Genomic DNA, 17,979 nt, shown 5'->3' with positions numbered 1-17,979 from the left:
GTGTGTGGAATAATAAATATTTTCTGGAACTAAGAGGAACACTTTTATTTTACAAAGCTTTATTTTCGTCCCTGGCATAGTCTAGCTGATAAACAAATACTAGTATCAATTTTCTCTCCTAGAAGCAGTTTGTAGAAATAGCAAAAGAACACCATAACCAGGCAAACTTGAAGGGATTTTTTTTTAAAGAAAACAAAAATGTTGAATGTATTATACATATAATATGTAATTATAAAATTTCACATCTACTGAGATACCAGCATTAAGGGATCCTCCTGTCATGTGACTTGAAAGGAGGGATGCACAACCATAGTCTCAGGTCCTTTGCAGATAACATGCTGTTCTAGTCCAGAGTTTGCACTCCAGAATTCTTTCACCATGAAGCACCAAGGAAGCAGATATTGTGGAAAATTCTGAGACTGAGAATTACTAACTTCCAACCTGATGATAATAACTAAGAAATTTTAGGAATATAGAATTTTAAAAAAACAAAATAGCATGTAAAGAGGAATTGGGCTGTGCTTGAAGACCATATTATTTGTTTCTACATACAGTTTTACAATTTGGTTTTCTATTTCATGAAGAAAAACCATAGATGCAACAATCAAATGAAAAGTTGGCTTCACTTAAAACAATTCATATAAAAGTTACTGATCCTGAAGGTCACTCAGGATTCTCTTTAAATCTTTTATTTCACAAACTCTCTGGTAATTTGGGTAATTTGAATCATGCCGGTATTTTATTTTAATTTGTTAAGAAGTACGTTTCTTAACCACTTGCTATGATATAACTTGTCATAAAAAAGCCATGGTAATTTTTTACATTCTGGCTTCCTTAATATGAAAGTTGCACAATGAAGGTTGTACAAGTCTAACTTAGCATTTTCCTCATGGTTGTGTTATTTTCCCTTGATAATGTGTTCCCATTGAAATAATACCGAAGTATTGGTGGGCACAGTATTGAGGGGTGTGGTGGCACACATCTTTAATCCCAGTACTAGGAAGACAGAGGCTGCCTGTTCTCTGGGAGTTGGAGGCCACCTTGGTCTTTGTAGCAAGTTCCAGGCCAGGGCTACATAGTGAGACCCCGGGTTCAAAGCAACACAGCAACAAAACCGCTAACCTTCCAAGCACACAAGCAAAACCCAGAAATATTCATTTAGGTGGTGTTGGGACTGAGCTAACAGAGCTGCTGCCTTGGGTTTGACAGGATCATGCAGACGTTTGTTACTCAGCAGTGGAAACAGAGCAAAGAAAAGTCCAGTTGCCTGCACGGTAAGAAGCTGTCAGAGAAGAAGGTGAAGTCTCCTCTGCATTTGTTTACTACCCTGCGCAGGTTGGTAACAGGCGTCTTCATCCTTGTCTCCATGCTCAGCCTTTAGAGTCCCACGATACCCAGTCCAAAGTATTCTTTCTTGCCTAGGTGTCTTGTTTTCTGTATGACTTCCAAAAAAATACTAAATTATAGGTAGCCCATCAAAAACATAGATGTGCTTATTTATTTATTTATTTTGACCGTCAGTATTGGTAAAATTTGCGAAAGTTAGGTTTTGTTTTTGCATGACATAGAGATTCCTTCAAAAATCAGTTCTTCATGGGGTTCTGGGATAGATCAGGGGAGAAACCATGTTAGAGTCTTCTTGTGTTTATCAGATGTGGCTTAATTCCTGTGACCCAGTCTGCATCCGTCTTTGGCTTGGGTCCTAACAGGGGGTCTGTTGATGAGGTGGCAGCATATGTACCGCGGTTGAGCTGGAACACTGACGTTAGGTCCAGTTTTGCCCTGTGTTAATTGTTGATCATCTTCAAGGTCGCCCAGCTATCCTCCCCCTGGTTGTGGCAAAAGCAAATCCAAACTGAAATCCGAACAAGACGGCATCTCCAAAACGCACAAGCTGCTGCGGAGGACTTGCTCTAGCACTGTCAAAGCTGATGACGTGTGCGCCAAGACGCACAGGACCTTCGGGCGCTCGCTGTCCAGCGACCCCAGGGCCGAGCAGGCGATGTCCACCATCAAATCGCACAAACTCTTGGGCCGGCCCTGCCCGGCAGCGGGCAAACAGGAGGACTGCCTCACGCTCAAATCGCATAAGTTATTGACTCGCTCTTGTTCTGGAGACCCGCGATGTGAGCACAACACCAGCTTGAAGCCCCACAAACTGCTAAGCAGGTCTTACTCCAGTAATCTCAGAATGGAAGAGTTATACGGGCTGAAAAATCACAAATTGCTCAGCAAGTCTTACTCCAACGCCCCCAAGTCATCGAAAACAGAGCATTTCAAGGAACCCAATGCAGAGGGCAGGAGGCTCTCGCTTACCTCAGGGCTTATCGGTATTTTAACACCATCATCGTCTTCTTCCCAGCCTCCTGTGCGTAAACACTTTGATCTTGTCTTCTTAAATGTAGCGAAGGGGCAGGGGATTTGTATTTGTATGCATTTTTTTATAAGACCTGAGAGAAGATGCAAGATTCATTTGACTTGTTTTGTTTTTAAATTTGCTGGGTTTTTTTTGGGGGGGGGGCAGGGGCATATTATTTTTGTATACTAGGTACTTACAGCTAGCATAGAACAGTAAGTATTGGTTCTGGAGAAAAAAAAATGTAATCACTGATTTGCTGTCTGGTTTGTATTCCTACCCATTGAATTCTACTAAAAATGGAAGGAATTCAGTTAGATTTACAAAGTTTTTAATCTTTATTAAATAGGTTATTTAATCTTTTCTTTCACCCCACGAATAGTGGAGGACCACACTTGTCTTATAATTAAGAATAATATTTCAGTTATATATTGGAGAATTTTGTCTGTGAACATTGTGTTTGGTGATAGCGTCTAAGAGTCTCACACGAAGATTTTCTTGATGTCCGTTTAATGCTAAAGCCATTTTTTTGTGTGGGAGGATGTGGATCCCATTGATGAGCGTATGGTTGGTATTGACTGTGAATCAACCCTACTCAAAATTCACCTCTCCAGTGATTGGCATTGCAGTCAACTTCAGACAGACTTAAATTATACATGTAGTTACATATTCAGAAATGGTGGATAAAAGTTTTTGTTTGCTGTTTTAAATATGTACATGTTGTGAGTGTCAATTTAACGATGCATATGATATACCCAGCCATATGTAAGTTGACAAAAACAAGAGACTGATTTGAGGAAGTCATCCATACATAGATTTTCTCCTACAACTGAATTACAAATACCACTGTAGAATTATACTTGTTGGAGGAAAACATGACAATCTGTATAATTTTATATGAATATACTAAAAGTTCATTTGAAGGTATGTTTTAGTGACATGGAGAAAGTTATGTCAATCAATTCCTAATGTTTCCCATAATTTTACCCACGAAGATAATTTCAGATAGTTTGTGAGAGAAAACACGTTTTTCCCCATGTACTTGGCCCGCTGAGAGATTTAGTACTGGGGGCCCTTTGCTAACAGCTGTCTAGTTTTCCTTGGAGGAATCACTGATAAGATTTGAATATTCTAATGATGGTGTGGGCATTTTTTTGATCAGTAATAGAATAAACGAATTTTCTTTTCATGTAGCAATGACAGATAGTTCTACTAAAAAATGAGAAATTAAGACTATCATTTTGTTTAGGCAAATATAGCAGATTATGCAAATATGAGAAAATCAGTCTGTAATGAAATTCGGTATTTTAATACCATAATAGCTTACAATACTCATGTGGCCTTCTGCATTCATTTCTAAAAAAAAAAAAGGTAAAAGTTGTAATTTCTACATTCTCCTCAATGAAAAATTACTTTTTTTTAAAACTTTGCTTTTCATAGACAAATGGTGCAAAATGCATTCCAATCCGAGACCGCGGCTTCCTGGTGCAGGTATGAAGTAAGATCATCCACGGTGGGAGGACCCTGTCCTTGCTGGGGTTTTTTCATCATTTGAGACCCTCACTGGCTTATTTCCTTGTATTGATTTATCCAGACGATTGAGTTTGCCGAGCAGCGGATCCCTGTATTGAATGAATACTGTGTGGTTTGTGATGAGCCACACGTGTTTCAGAACGGCCCCATGCTTAGGGTGAGTACTTACTGACTGAATTTCCATGTTAACAAGAAATATAAGTGAAAGCATTCCAATATGAAAGTAAACAAATACAGCTTAAAATAAATACTTCCTAGGGCAAACTATTTAATATATACTAAGTGTTATCATTTGGATGGAAATGAGTTAGCATTACTTCTGGAAGCATCTGTGAAAGAGTAAGTAATTTCCTATTAAGATTGTGTTCCTTACGCCTGTCATCTTTGGATCCATTTACATCTATTTCTATATAGGCAATAAGTCTCATCAACTGTATTTATATGTTTATTTAATAACACATAGGTTCTGGAAACAGCTTTTTATAAGGCTAAAAAAACTAGGATGCTTTAGTGTGTTTGTTCAAAACCCCAGAATTTAATATGGTTAGTATATAGAGAGGTTCCATGCGAGTTTGAGCAGGTACACAATAGCATTGGGAAAGTTAGAAGAAAGTCCAAAACTTAATAACACAGTTGTCACACCACCAAAGAAGTATGGAAATGGTAATCAATGAACATGCATGCTTTGGAGGGTGAATTATTCAATTTAAAAAGTTTTATGCAATAATAACTTTATAAAGCTTTAATCAATAAAAGTTGCTAAAAAGCCAGTTTTTAAGTTGAAGTTTATGTAATTCTTGGGGTGGTTTGAATGAGAACTGTTCCTCATGGGCTCTAATATTTGAATACTTGGTCCCCAGGTGGTAGTGCTGTTGGGGAGGTTATGGAACTCTAGCAGGCAAGGCCTTGGGGAAGGCTTTGGGGATTTATAACTTTGCCCTACATACTGCTTTCTCTCCCTGCTTCCTGTGTGGGGTTGAGATGTGACCTCTCAGCCTCCTGCTTCTGCCCCTGCTGCTGTGCCTTCCTTGTCCTTCGAGTCCTCTGGAGCAATAAGGCAAAATCAATTCTGTCTTCTCTAAGAAGCTTTTGGGCGTGGTATTTCATCACAGCAACAATAAAGTAATCAATACAATGTTTAAGTCATTAATGTGCACGGTTAAGTGATTTTTAATATAACCATGATTATAGCCATCATTGCTAATTCCAGAATATTTCCACTACCTAAAGAAGAACCCTGAACTGCTATCAGTCATTTGCACTCTCTCCCTTTTCCTGGTGGCCTGGCAACCACTGATTTATTCTCCTCTTTTATGAATTTGTATGCTCCCAAGTTTCATCTTTGCAGCATAGATCAATAATCCATTCCTTTTCATCATCCAATATTTCATTTTATGGGTGGACTCACCAGATAGAATGACTCATTCATCAGTTGATGGAATCTCTAGGACCTGTGTTTACTCTCTTCCTGAGGAATGGCTGAATTATTTGCATAGTGATTGCACCCTTCCTTCACTTTCTTCATATCTACATTCCCTTTTCTTTTTTCTTCTTCCAAAGAGTGTGAGGATATCTGTATATGTGTAACCATTGCAGTGTATATGAGTCTAGCTCTCTGTTTTGGTAATACTGCCATAATGAGTGATGATTTTGATAATGTTTTCATGCTTATTGGCCATTTATATATCTCTAGAGAAATGTCTGTTCAAAACCTTTCCTTATTTTTATGTTGAGTTATTTTAATTTTTATTACTGAGTGGCAGATATTCTCTATTCTGGATATTATATCTTTATTACTAGATCATTACCATATATAAATGAAAAAGACCTTATTTTGTGTGCTTTCCATTATATTTCCTTGGTAATATCTTTGATTCAGTAAAGTTTCATACTTTGATGAAGTCTAACATTTCTAATTTCTTACATTTTTTTAATGTGTCTAAGGAACCACCACCTAATTAAAAGCCACAATAGTACAAATGTTTATTTCTAAGAGTTTTATAACTGGTCTCACATTTAAGTGAGTGATTGTTTTGAAGTTAATTTTTGTCAGAGATGTGAAGCTGTGGTTCAGATATGTTGTGTTGCAGGTATGGACCCAGTCTCTCTAATGGATTTATTGAAAACTATTATTTAATGATTGTGGTCCTTTGAAAATCATTTGGCCATAAATACATTAATTTTTTCTGGACTATACATTTTATTTCCACAGATCTCATTGTCTGAAGTTATACCAGGATTACAAGTCTTGGTCTACATAGCTCTGTAGTAAGAGTGAAATCTAAGAAGTATGCATTAGCCTTGTTCTCCTTTTATAAGATAACTTTGGTTAGTTGGACTGCCTTGCTTTGGCCTATCAGTTCTGTGGTCATCTTACCTATTTTTGCAGATAAAAGCATAAAAGCAGTTGGTATTTGTGTAAGTTTGCATTTAACCTGTGCATCAGTTTGGGAATTATTGTCATCAGCTATACACCAAATATTTGTCTTCCCTCCCAAATCAATATACTGAAATCCCAGCATTCGTGTGGTGTCATTGGGAGTGGGATGCTGAGCTGTACCGCATAGTGAGGTGGAATCCGTTGGATCAGATAAGTGAGAGAGCTCCCTCACTCTTCTCCCAATGAGACAGAATGGCATCTGTCTCTGGTCTTTTGTTGTTGTTGTTTTCTTGTTTTTTTTTTTTTTTTACGAGACAGGGTTTCTCTGTGTAGTTTTGGTGACTGTCCTGGATCTTGCTCTGTAGACCAGGCTGGCTTTGAACTCACAGAGATCCACCTGCCTCTGCCTCTCAAGTACTGGCACTAAAGGCATGAGCCACAACCGCCCGGCATGTCTCTGGTCTTATTGTTGTACTGGTGCATGACACTAACAGTCGTCCATCGTCAGACACTGACTCTGTTGGTTTTTTAGTTTCCAGATGATGAGAAATAGAAGTTTGTTTTATTGGCAGTCTGCATGGGCTAAGATATAGTTTCATGATAATCTTTCCAAAGCATAAACACAGGATATCTTTCACTTACTTAGATCTTTTAAATTTTCTTTCATTGCTATTTTAATTTTTTTTAGCATCTGAATTCTGTATTTTCTGGATAAATTTTATGTAAATGAATCCTTTTATTTAATTTACAGGTAGTTCTTGTTAATATAAAGAGATACAAATGATTTTTGTAGATTATCCTTGTGTTCTGTAATTTTGCTGAATTTCTTTATTAGTTCTAATAAGTTATTTTTGGCTTTTTTAAATGACCATCTATAGAAGATTTCTTAGTTTCTTTTTCCTATTTATGGTAATACTTAAGGAAGGCTTGGGAGCCAGCTCATTGGTTCAGAGATAATCAACATATAAAAAGAAGTGACTTATTTTTGGCTCATAGATTGGAAGGCCCTAGTCCGTGATCGGTTGGTTACATTACTCTGACATGTGTTGTGGCAGGATATGACAGCAGGCAAATGAGGCAGCATAGCTGCACACCCACTGTCCCAGGAGCAAGAGAGAACAGAAGTGGCTGAGACCCACAATGCCTCTTAAGCACACACACTAATGACCTAGTAATTCCACTCTAGGCCCTACTTCTTAAAGCTCCCACCATCTTCCCATAGGACCTAAGAAACAAGGCTTTAGCATGTGGGATTTTGGGCAGCACTCAAACCTAAACAACAGCAGTCTCTTTCAAGACAGAGGATTGTTGGTTGTGTGGATTAAAAAAAAAATATAACAGAGCCTTCATTACATTGACTTTATTCCTATATTTGATTTCATTTATTTTTCTGTTATTGAAAATAGAAGTACTAAATTCTCTACTGTTGAGCTGTCCATTTCTACCTACACCTGTCACTATTTCCCCCATGTATTGTGGGAGAATGTGTCATTCGACCTGTGTTTATACAATTACGTTGCATATTTGTGATTTTTGTATCTGTCATCTCTAGTAGCAATTTTATCTTCAACAAGTTTGTCTTGTCTCATGTTATTGTAATCTCTACACGATCTTCAGTTCCCTCCCACCTCCTGCCTCTCTCCTCCATTCCTACTAACAAGAAAAGGATGTCAGTTTCTTATTTATTTTCTCTACAAATTACGTCTATCCCTATTCATCTTTTTCTATGATACTAGCTTTTTTGTGTGCGTTAAACAGCTATTTTCTAGGATCTCATTTAATTCCTGTCGTACAAAATTCTGATCTGTTTTCATAACTGTTTAGGATAGTAAAATTAGCATTTAAAAATTTAAAAATCTAGTTTAGATTAATGCCAACTTGATTTTAATAACATGAAAACTTTGTTCCTATATATCTTTTAAAAATTAATTATTGTGCATGTTATTATGACATGGGTATGACACACATGTCATAGCACATGTGTATAGATCAGGAGACAACTTTGTGACTCAGTTCCCTTCCTTTCCCCTTCAGTAGGGTGAAGTTGATGGTTATCAGGCTACAGGGAAGTCCCGCACTGGCCAGGTTGTCTCGCTCATGCTCCACATGTCTGATCTTCCTCCCTTATGCCACTGTGCACAAAGACACACTACCTCCTGTGCTACCAACATAGATTCAAAATTATTGCTTCATGTAGTTTGCCTTTAAACTAGACAGAAACTGATCAGAATGTTAAAAATAAAAAAATTACATGCATATACAGTTTTTAAAATTTGTTTTTTGCCATTTCAGGTTCTTACCCATGCTCATAATGTTTTTGTGTACCCTGTCTAAGACTCTGGGAGTTTCAACTTGAAGTATTCCTTCATTTTTTTTTCTGAGGGACAGTTGCACTAATAATGGACTCTTAGATTTTGTTTGAGAATATTTTCATTTCTTTTTCAAGTTTGAAGGACAGTAATGTTACACATAGAATTATTTGCTAACCCTTTTCCTTGTTTAGGTTTGAATTTCTCCTCCCCTTGATCCTTTGGCTTCTAAAGAGAAATGAATTTTGTGTGCCTGTGTGTGTGAAAGTTTCCTCATATATACGAGCTGCTCTCATGGTTTCTTCTGTCATTGTTTTTCAGTGATTTTCTGTAGTTCTGTTTTGATCTTTGTTTTTTTTTTTGAGACAAGATCTCTCACAATAGGCCAGATTGGCCTGAAACTTACTGTGGGATCTAGGCTAACCTGGAGCTTCAGGCAATCATCTTGTGCTAGCCTCTTAAGTGCTGGGATTACAGTGTGCATCACCAGGGCTTCCAGTATTTTGATTAAGGTTTGCGTGTATCTCTTTATGTTTGTCCCAGTGGAGTTCATTGGGCTTTCTTGAGTATAGGTTAATAATTTTTTTCACGAATTTGCTATTTGGGGAGCTATTTCGTCAGATATTCTTCCCACATCTTTTTCTTCTCTTCCAGGACTCCATCATTAATACATTTGTATAAGATGGCACTGAGTAGACATCTTCGCCTTTGTTTACTTCCTTCATTGTTCTTTAGGTTGCTGAAGTTACACATCTCAGTTGGCCTACTTACAAATGTTCCTGAACTCCACAAATGCATTTATAGCATCCCTCAGTGAATTTTATTTCAGTTTTTATAGTTGTCAACCCCAGAATTTATTTCCTTTTTTTAAAATAAATTCTATCTATTGATTCTTTTGAAATACTGTCTTTATTTAGATAGAATTTGTTTTTGTTTTTGCTCTTTAATCATTTTGTGTATGCTACTCAGTCCCGTATCTGTGCATTTTCCTGGACTCTGTACATCGGTCGCCTTTCTCCTATACCTGGGCCTTACTTTATTATTTCTTTGCATGCCTCATTCTTTTTTATTGGGAGCTAGATGTCCTGAAGATACTAATGCAGCAACTTTTGAATCAGATCTCTGTCTTTTCTAGGATTTATTTCTTGATGAATTATCATCAAAAGTGCCTTACCATTTCTTGGCAAGGGTGCATGTTTGTTGAGCATTTCTTTAATACTTAGCCTGCCTGTTTATAATTCTACCCTAGCCTGAATTTCCCCTTTATAATAATAAAACCAGCTAGAAATGATATTTAATGCCATCTCCTGGTATTTTTTTTTGTGTATTTTTTTTTTGTTTTCTCCTCCTCCTCTTCTTCATTCTCTTTTTTTTCTAAATTAAATATATGGCTTAGTGGTTTAGCTTTGGCTGGCCAAGAAATTTCTGTTTAGTTCAAACTGGCTTCAAACTTGTGGCTATTCTCCTGCCTGAGCCCCTCAAGTGCTGAGATTTTTGGCACAAGCCACCGTGACTGACTACAAATTTTTCTTGAGCACATGGAGTCCTAGCCAAGTATGTGGCCTTCTGTCTTCCCAGGCATGCGTAGAAGCCTTTCGTAGCCCTTGTGCATGTTATTCTTGGTTAGTCTTTCCTCCAAAGCAGTTTTGTTAGTTTGTCCTATACCTCCATCATTACTTACTGCCTCTGTAATGACCAAAACACTGATTAATGTTCAGTCCTGGTCCTGGGTATTAGATTAGTGCTGGCTGAGTTCCAGATCGAGCAGGAACAGACAATTGTTCTGAGCTTGACTTCCGAGAGCCATTAGATGGGGTCCACAAAAGTCCTTTGCGAATGACTTCCATGCTGCCTCTTCCAGTTTCAGGAAATGTGAGCTGGTACACATAGTTTGCATTCTTATCAGGGTGTAGTTACTTGTTTTGAGTAAGTGCTTCTTGCCTCCCAACAGTATTTCACTGTGTTGGTTAAGACCATTTTTGCTAGTTTTTTTTTTTTTTCTTTAAAGCTTTTATAGGGCAGTTGGGTTATTACGTAGCCCTTTTTGTTGATATCAACCCCCATTTCAGTGTTTAAAAATATGCATTCTACTATACCTATGTAGTAAAATCCAAGTTTTAGTTTGAGGAACAGTAAAATATGAAGATAATGATTGACCTAATATGTGTCTGGATTATTTATTGAGGAGGGAGCTCATTTCCCACTGTGGACCAGGCACTGTATGAGGATAGTTTGTTTATTGATTCCTTACCTGATGTTTTAAAAATTCTAGTCATTTACTCCTATGGGTATGATAATGTTGTTTTAGGTTCATAAGGATTAAACAATTTGTTCTACACCATTCACGTCCTGTGTCTGGATGCTGAGCTTTGAACCGGATTCTGTCTGACTTCTGTACTCTCTATCTTAATCATTAATTGGAGGGTTGGTAGGTTGAAGGTGCCTTGGCAGATTCTGCTCCACTTTTTAAGGAGAACAAAAAGGATCATGTTGTTTTTCAGAATATGTTTAAAAAGATAAATCACACAGCCTATAAATAAATGATTCTATGAGAAGTTTTTAATATCTCAAGGTTCATATGGATGAATAACTATTTTATTAGCACAATTATCAGACCTTATGATTTATCTATTTCATTCAAGGGAAATAGATGAAAAATTATTCTTATGGCCCATATCCTATATTTGGAAAGTCTACTTTTATTTTATTCTCAGAATAAAATACATCCAGCTAAAGCAGCACGTATTTGTTAAATTGTTATGTGATTGAAAAGAAAAATATCCACTTGATGCAAGGAATGGTGAGTCTCCTGGTTATCTCTACATCCGCATCTTAGAAACTGTACTTCTGTTCTGCCAACGTTCATGCTTTGACCTTGAGTTGATCCATGGCAGTGCTGTCTCCACCACAGAGAACAGCAGAAATTCATCAATACCAGACACTCCTTAAGGATTTTTTATGTGTGCAAAGCACTTTATATGGATTGTCAGCGTTTAATCCTTATAGTGACTCTGTGAGTTATTATTGTCCTCACTTTACAGGTGAGGAAAGAGACACTGTTTTCAGTGTCCCTCTGCTGGTAAGTGATAAAGACAGGACTCCAGCCAGGCAGAGTGGCACCTAGACAGACTCTCAACCTGCAGACTCAGAGGACTGTATTTATGTCCTTGAAATTCACTGCACACATTGTTGGCAGTCTACTCTTTGTGGTTTAATTGCTGGCAATTCATTCCTATAATAAGTGGCAAAGATACCAGTTTCTCTTAGTCTTCTTTCTGTCTCACTCCAAATTTGGTTTGCTTTGTTTCTTCACCAATGAAGGTTAGAGAGAAAAAAAATCTTCTAAATCAATATTTTTATATAGCTAATTATTAGATGGTTTAATGTTGCTGTGACATAGCATAAGGAAATCAGACAAGTGCCTTTGGCTTTTTAAATAATGATATAAGTGACATGAAATCAGATAAAAAATTATAATCAAAGAAACTTCTCCTGTTTGGAGAAGGATAAACAGAAATAACCAATCCTTAATTCCATTAAGAGATGCTTTTCTTGATTTAGGCAATCTTACTAATTTTTTCTATGTCTCTCTTGTACTTACATTGCAGTATGTTATGCTGTAAATTTAAGAGTCATATATTTCTTAGGGAATTTTAAGCAATGATTCGCTGACCATTGGATTACCCCAGTGACATATTTCCAGCTGTGATAAATCCCGAAATGGGTGCATTATAACACAGCTGGTGGTTTAAGAGATGAAACAATACTTGTTTTTTGTGAAATCCTGAACCTAAGGCCTTTGTCTTCCCTGCTTAGAGTACTTCTCATGTTTTTCTTGAAGTCTGATTTTCTTAAGATGTGGTCAATGTCCTTTGCCACTCTGCTCTTCAAGTCCTAAAATGTTGGCCCCTACTTGCACTCCTCTGTTATTCTGCTTAGAGGACACAGTTAGTGCGTTACATACTGTCTGGAATGCACTCAATGTGCTACTTAGAAGTGTAAGATGCTCCAGTTTTCTCTTTATTTGTTTACAGCATTTCAGAATGACACTTTTAGGTAAGTCCTGACAAAACACTCAAATCTGTATAATAGCCTGCATAAACACCGAAGAGTTTGTACAGTCTGGGTTCTTAACTTGGCAGTACAGTGGATTGTTATCAGAAAACCAAACCCGAACCTATGGAATAAATCTGTCCCCTTTGAATGCACTAGCGGGTCAGTGCAGCACGCGTTTTAGAGATGCCTTTGAGTGTTACAGAAAACAGGAAAGGAAGGGCTTGGTGCCCGAAAGCCTCTAAATTCCTAGTTCCTTTACCTTTCTACTTGGCTGCTGTCTTTCTTGACCATCCCTTGGGAGCTGTTGACCCCCGCTGGAAAAAAACAAAACAAAACAAACATCTATGTGAGGTAGCATCGTTATGCTCACTGATACTGGCTGTTCCTTGTTCCTGGTTAAGAGGCACATTTCCCATGTCAGTATACATGTTAGTAAAGACTCATAGTCATGGTCAGCTGCCTTTACTGCACTGGGCCTGTGTTGAGGCAAAATATCATAGAGCAGCAGCATGTGACAGAAGAAGGAAGCAGAGAGGCAGAGGGAGAGAGATGTGATGTACTTTTCAAGGGCAGGGCCCCAGAGACCTTCTTCTCCCAATCTGGAAGTGCTTCCACTTTTCAGCACTTCTCAACAGTTTGATCAATTATTAACCACTCAGTGGATGAATCCTTTGATTTGCCTGCACTTCCTCCACCTAATCACCTCCTAAAAGTCTTCCAAACCACCCCCCCCACACTTGTGAACACTCCACTGGGGACCAAGCTTGCCCTGCACGCACACCTCTGCCCTGATCCCTGTGTCATTTCTGTCTCCGTTAATGAAGAGTAAACATTTGCCCACCCGAACATCTGTCTCAACTGCAAAACACTCAAAGCCTTGCCTGTGAAACTGGAAATGCAGAGAAGTAAAAGCTTAGAGATGTCGTTCTTAATATGTTATTTTTTATTCTCATTTTTCAACATTATTTTTAAGTCAAGAATTTACATTTAAACTGATTTTTCTCTTTTTGATTGGAAATACTTCAATATTTTAACATTTTTGATTAAATGTATAAAATGCTATATGACATACTACAGTCTTTATTCAATATTTTAGTGTTTTTTTCTTCAGTACTTTCTTAGGCATTGACATAAACGACTATAAGGACAGCTGGGATAATTTCATTTATTTTGTTCAGCACTTAAATAGCTTTCCATTCCTAAAGGAAATGTTTATCAATCTTGTTTAACTTTCTTATCAACTCACAGAGTTGGGTGTTATTTTTATTCCCATTTTCCTGATTTGAAAATAGCTGCATATGTGCTCTGGGGTCAACAAGATCCAGTTGTATGTTTTATATATTGGACTTACATGAAATATTTAGTTTGAACAAAAAGATCATAACAGAAGTGTTTGAAAACCATTCCCAACACCATGCTTTACTCTCCACATAAATGTGTAGCAAACCCTCTAGAGTTGTAACATTTCTATTCTCAGTAAAGGGTAATTTAAATTCATTGAAAACACAAATTTCTTAAAATACGGTTAGGTTCTAAAATATTCTTTGAGGCTTAGAAACAGTTTTTGAAATATGTTTTTATTGCTTACATTTAAATTGCTTTGATTCAAAAAATTTAAATATTCATGTTAGCTGAAAGGTCTACAATAAATCATATTTTAAGGACACATATAAAAGTTTTCATCCGTTTAAGTTGGTAAATAATGGATATTATGTAGTAAATATGTATGTGTTGGCAATAGACTATAAGGTTTTATAGTCTAAATTGTAGGAAGTTGATTGCTCCAAGACAACACACAATTATTAAATCTTAAGGTCACATATTAAAACAAAAGAAGAAAAGAATTAATAATGACAGACTTGATTACATGATTTCTATGAAAATGTTAAATAAACTCATTATTACATCTATCTCTTAATAGATGTTAAGTAGCTGTGTACAGTTTAAAATAGAAACTGGCATTTTCTGTGTAACTGTCAATCATGGTAGTTTTTCATGAGGGGTACACAAGAATCATTTCAGAGTGGGAAAAGGATAGTCTACAGTGTGACCCCTTCCATAGTGCCAAGGAGGAATGATTCTGTTTCTCTTCTTGAGTTGATGCCCTTCTGTGATTAGAGAAGCCTGATTTTTTTTACTTATTCTTTTAGAGTTTTCAAGAATGTACATAATGTATTTTGATCCTATAAATCCCATACTCCCAAACCAACTCCTCCCAATGATACCCCCACACCCCACTCCCAATTTTAATCAGTGCTGTCCATATATGCATGTCTGTAGAGTCATTCACTAGGAAATGGACAACCTACCAGAGGCCACTTCCCTGAAGAAGGCTGACTCTCGATACCCCAGCTGTATTCAGCTGTCAAAGCACCTCAGCTAGGGTTGAGACTCCATGGCACACTCCTCCATCTATGCTGGAATTATGACTAGTTTTGTCTTGTGCAGGTCTTGTGTGGGCATCTACAGTTACTGTGAGTTCATGAGAGTAACAGCTCTGTCATGTCCAGAAACACCTTCTTAGCAATCCTCTTCAACCTCTGGCTCTTAGAAATCCTTCTGCCTCAGAAGAGCCAGAGGGGATTGAGGACACTACGAAAACAAGGTCCTCCAAGTCAACATGAGCAAAGCTCATATGAACTCACAGAGACTGAAGCAGCATGCACAGGGCCCACACAGGTCTGCACCAGGTCCTCTGTGTATGTATTATGACTTCCAAGTTAGTGTTTTTATGGAATTCCTAAGTGTGTAAACAGGTAGGTCTCCGATTCTTTTGTCTTCTCTTGGGCTCCTTTTCTTCTATTTGTCTTCGTCAACTCCAATGTATTAGTTTTTGTTTTGTTTCATTTTATTTTATTTTAATTATCTCTTAGATGCCTGTTTCTTTTCTAGTCAAAGACAGAAAGGGGGTCGATCTAAATGGGAGGGGAGGTGGGGAGAAACTGGGAGGAGTAGAGGGAGGGGAAACTGTAGTCAGGATATATCATGTGAGGAAAAAAGTCTAGTTTTAATAAAAGGAGAAAAAGAAGAAAAATCTTTCTGCCCTCCTCTAGAATGTCTTCTGAGCTGTTTGGGAGGGACTGTGGTATAGAAGTCCCACTTAGGGGTAGATACCACATAGTTACTCATTCACCACACAGACCAGTTCTCAGAGAGATACCTAATTTTAATTACCTTATGTAATTTCAGAATTCTTTTAGTACCATCTTGTATTGATAATTCAAATTTTCAAATATAGTATAGATGAAGAAGAGGATATTACTGTACAAAGCAGCTGTGTAGATGTAGAAATATTTATGAGAAAGTTTAATGTTTTTGTATCGTACATCTTGGAGTGTTTTGACACTTCACTAGCGCCGACTTAGTGTGGTGTTAGTATGGTAATAATTAATAACAACACTTACTGTCTCGTTGCCACATTACAAAATGGGATATATGTTCTTGTAAGAATATAATTTATGTTTTTACTTGTAAATTTTCAGAATGATGGAAAGTTGTTTTGGTTTTTGTTTTCAGAAAACATACTTTCTAGTGTGCCTGATTCCCTTCTTCCAGCTGATGGCGTGCTAGGAGGTTTCCAGAAATGAGATTTACACAATTGAGTATGGAAAGAAGGGTGTCTTTTAGGGAAACATGTCCATAAAGTAATTGTGTCATAGTTTCATTCATTAGAATGCAGGTTTATTTTTTGAGAAGACTGTTGGTGAATCTGTGGGATTCAGAGCTTTCTAGGTGCAGGACCAGGAGAGTGAATGCAGAAGAAATCAGTATGGAAATCATTTCAGTGGGGGAAATTACCAAAATTCATTCTAGACACAGTCAGAACAGCTCATGAATTCCTAGGATTGTCAGTGATGAGGTATATATATATATATATATATATATATATATATATATATATATATATATATATATATATATATATATATGTATATATGCATAGTCATCTATCATAATTTTCATAAATGTTTCTTGTATTGTAATTTTTAATGAACTCTTAAATTTGGTGTAGTGAAATTTTACTTCTGTTTAAAGCAGTAGTATAATATTGAAAAAGTAGTTTCTGTTACTTTTTTAATTGTAATTAAATTTTTCATGGAATATATTCTGATCATGATATATATTATGTAACCGGCTTTTCCTTTTACTTGAATGCTTAATTTACTCTGAAATCTGCCATATATATATATATATATGTGTGTGTGTGTGTGTGTGTGTGTGTGTGTGTGTGTATAGTATGTGTATATGTGTGCCATTTACATATATACACACGTTTAATGGTTAAAGATTCAGATAAAACTGATAATTATTGGAATCACTAAATAAACCATATGTTGTTATTCAGTTTGGAGATTACTGTATTTTAGTCATTAAAAGGGTGGTGGGTTATATAACTAGAGTATTATTCTTCTGTGTTGCTGTTTACTGGGGTGAGTGAGTGGTACATGGTTAAGTCCCAGCAGTCCTTCAGGGTCTCCAAGCCTTTCTCCCTCCATTTTTGTTCATGTGCAACTTTGTTATATCCAGACGTTGATGTAACATTGAATTTTATAGTTAATATGCAGTAACGGTTGCTCCTGTTCCTCAGCGTCGCAGCACATTATACTCCCCAGAAAGTGAACAAAAGGAAAAAAGCCTCGTGTCCTTTTGGGAAAATTGAGGCATACATACACAGATCCTCCTAAAAGATTGAAGAAGATTTCAGAATAAGTCAGATGTTCAAATAGAGGGGAAAACAGTCGGAATTGACTAGTCTGCTCTGTGCTTATCCAAACACATCGCACTGAGTGTAGACTGAGTCGACACAACTCCCTCCATTAAATTTTTTCCCCCAATTTCAACATTTCTGAAACTGAATCAGATCAGACCTGCACTGTTAGGATCATCAAAAGCGATAGAGCAAATCCTTTTTCCCCTTAGATCCTCTTCAGGGATTCTGCCAGAAACTGTGATGAGTCAGGCTTCCTATCCACAAAGCCACACATATGGGCTCCTTCTAAACATAAAGGATGTTCAGAATGGAGCCATACTTTCCCCTGGCTGAGCACCGTCAGGTCATCCTCTAGAAGCACCTAGCCCGGGAGCTATGGCACTAACAAATGCCTTTTGTCTGGTGTGCAGAGGCACAGGAGATGGCATCGTGTTAGGCTTCATCAGCTACCTAATGCAATGTAACTGGGGAGATAAGATAAATCAAGGGGTTGACACTATATTAGAATTGAACAATGAGAGCTCCTCCAAAGGAATTGCAGAGTGTATATTTCAGTGCTGTTGACCTCAGGAGGTTATTGATGTCAAAAGTCTGTGCAACAAAACCAATCTTTCAAGAGCTAGGTAGCAAGTAT

At 37.2% G+C, this 17,979-nt stretch overlaps 1 protein-coding gene across 2 annotated transcripts in view; it reads left to right on the top strand.

Annotated features, from left to right (window-relative positions):
• Parp8 (poly(ADP-ribose) polymerase family member 8) overlaps positions 1-17,979 on the top strand; it is a 187,002-nt gene that overhangs the window by 138,932 nt on the left and 30,091 nt on the right. For both annotated transcript variants that reach the window (XM_052743320.1, XM_052743319.1), the window contains exons 12-15: positions 1,210-1,335; positions 1,810-2,368; positions 3,797-3,847; positions 3,951-4,046. In XM_052743320.1, coding sequence (XP_052599280.1) covers positions 1,210-1,335; positions 1,810-2,368; positions 3,797-3,847; positions 3,951-4,046 — 832 coding nt within the window. The remainder of the gene's footprint in view (positions 1-1,209; positions 1,336-1,809; positions 2,369-3,796; positions 3,848-3,950; positions 4,047-17,979) is intronic.

This window comes from Peromyscus californicus, unplaced genomic scaffold, assembly GCF_007827085.1.
Source record: "Peromyscus californicus insignis strain IS unplaced genomic scaffold, ASM782708v3 Scaffold_18__1_contigs__length_77618521, whole genome shotgun sequence".
Lineage (NCBI taxonomy): Eukaryota > Metazoa > Chordata > Mammalia > Rodentia > Cricetidae > Peromyscus > Peromyscus californicus.
This window is presented reverse-complemented; position numbering and strand designations above follow the sequence as displayed.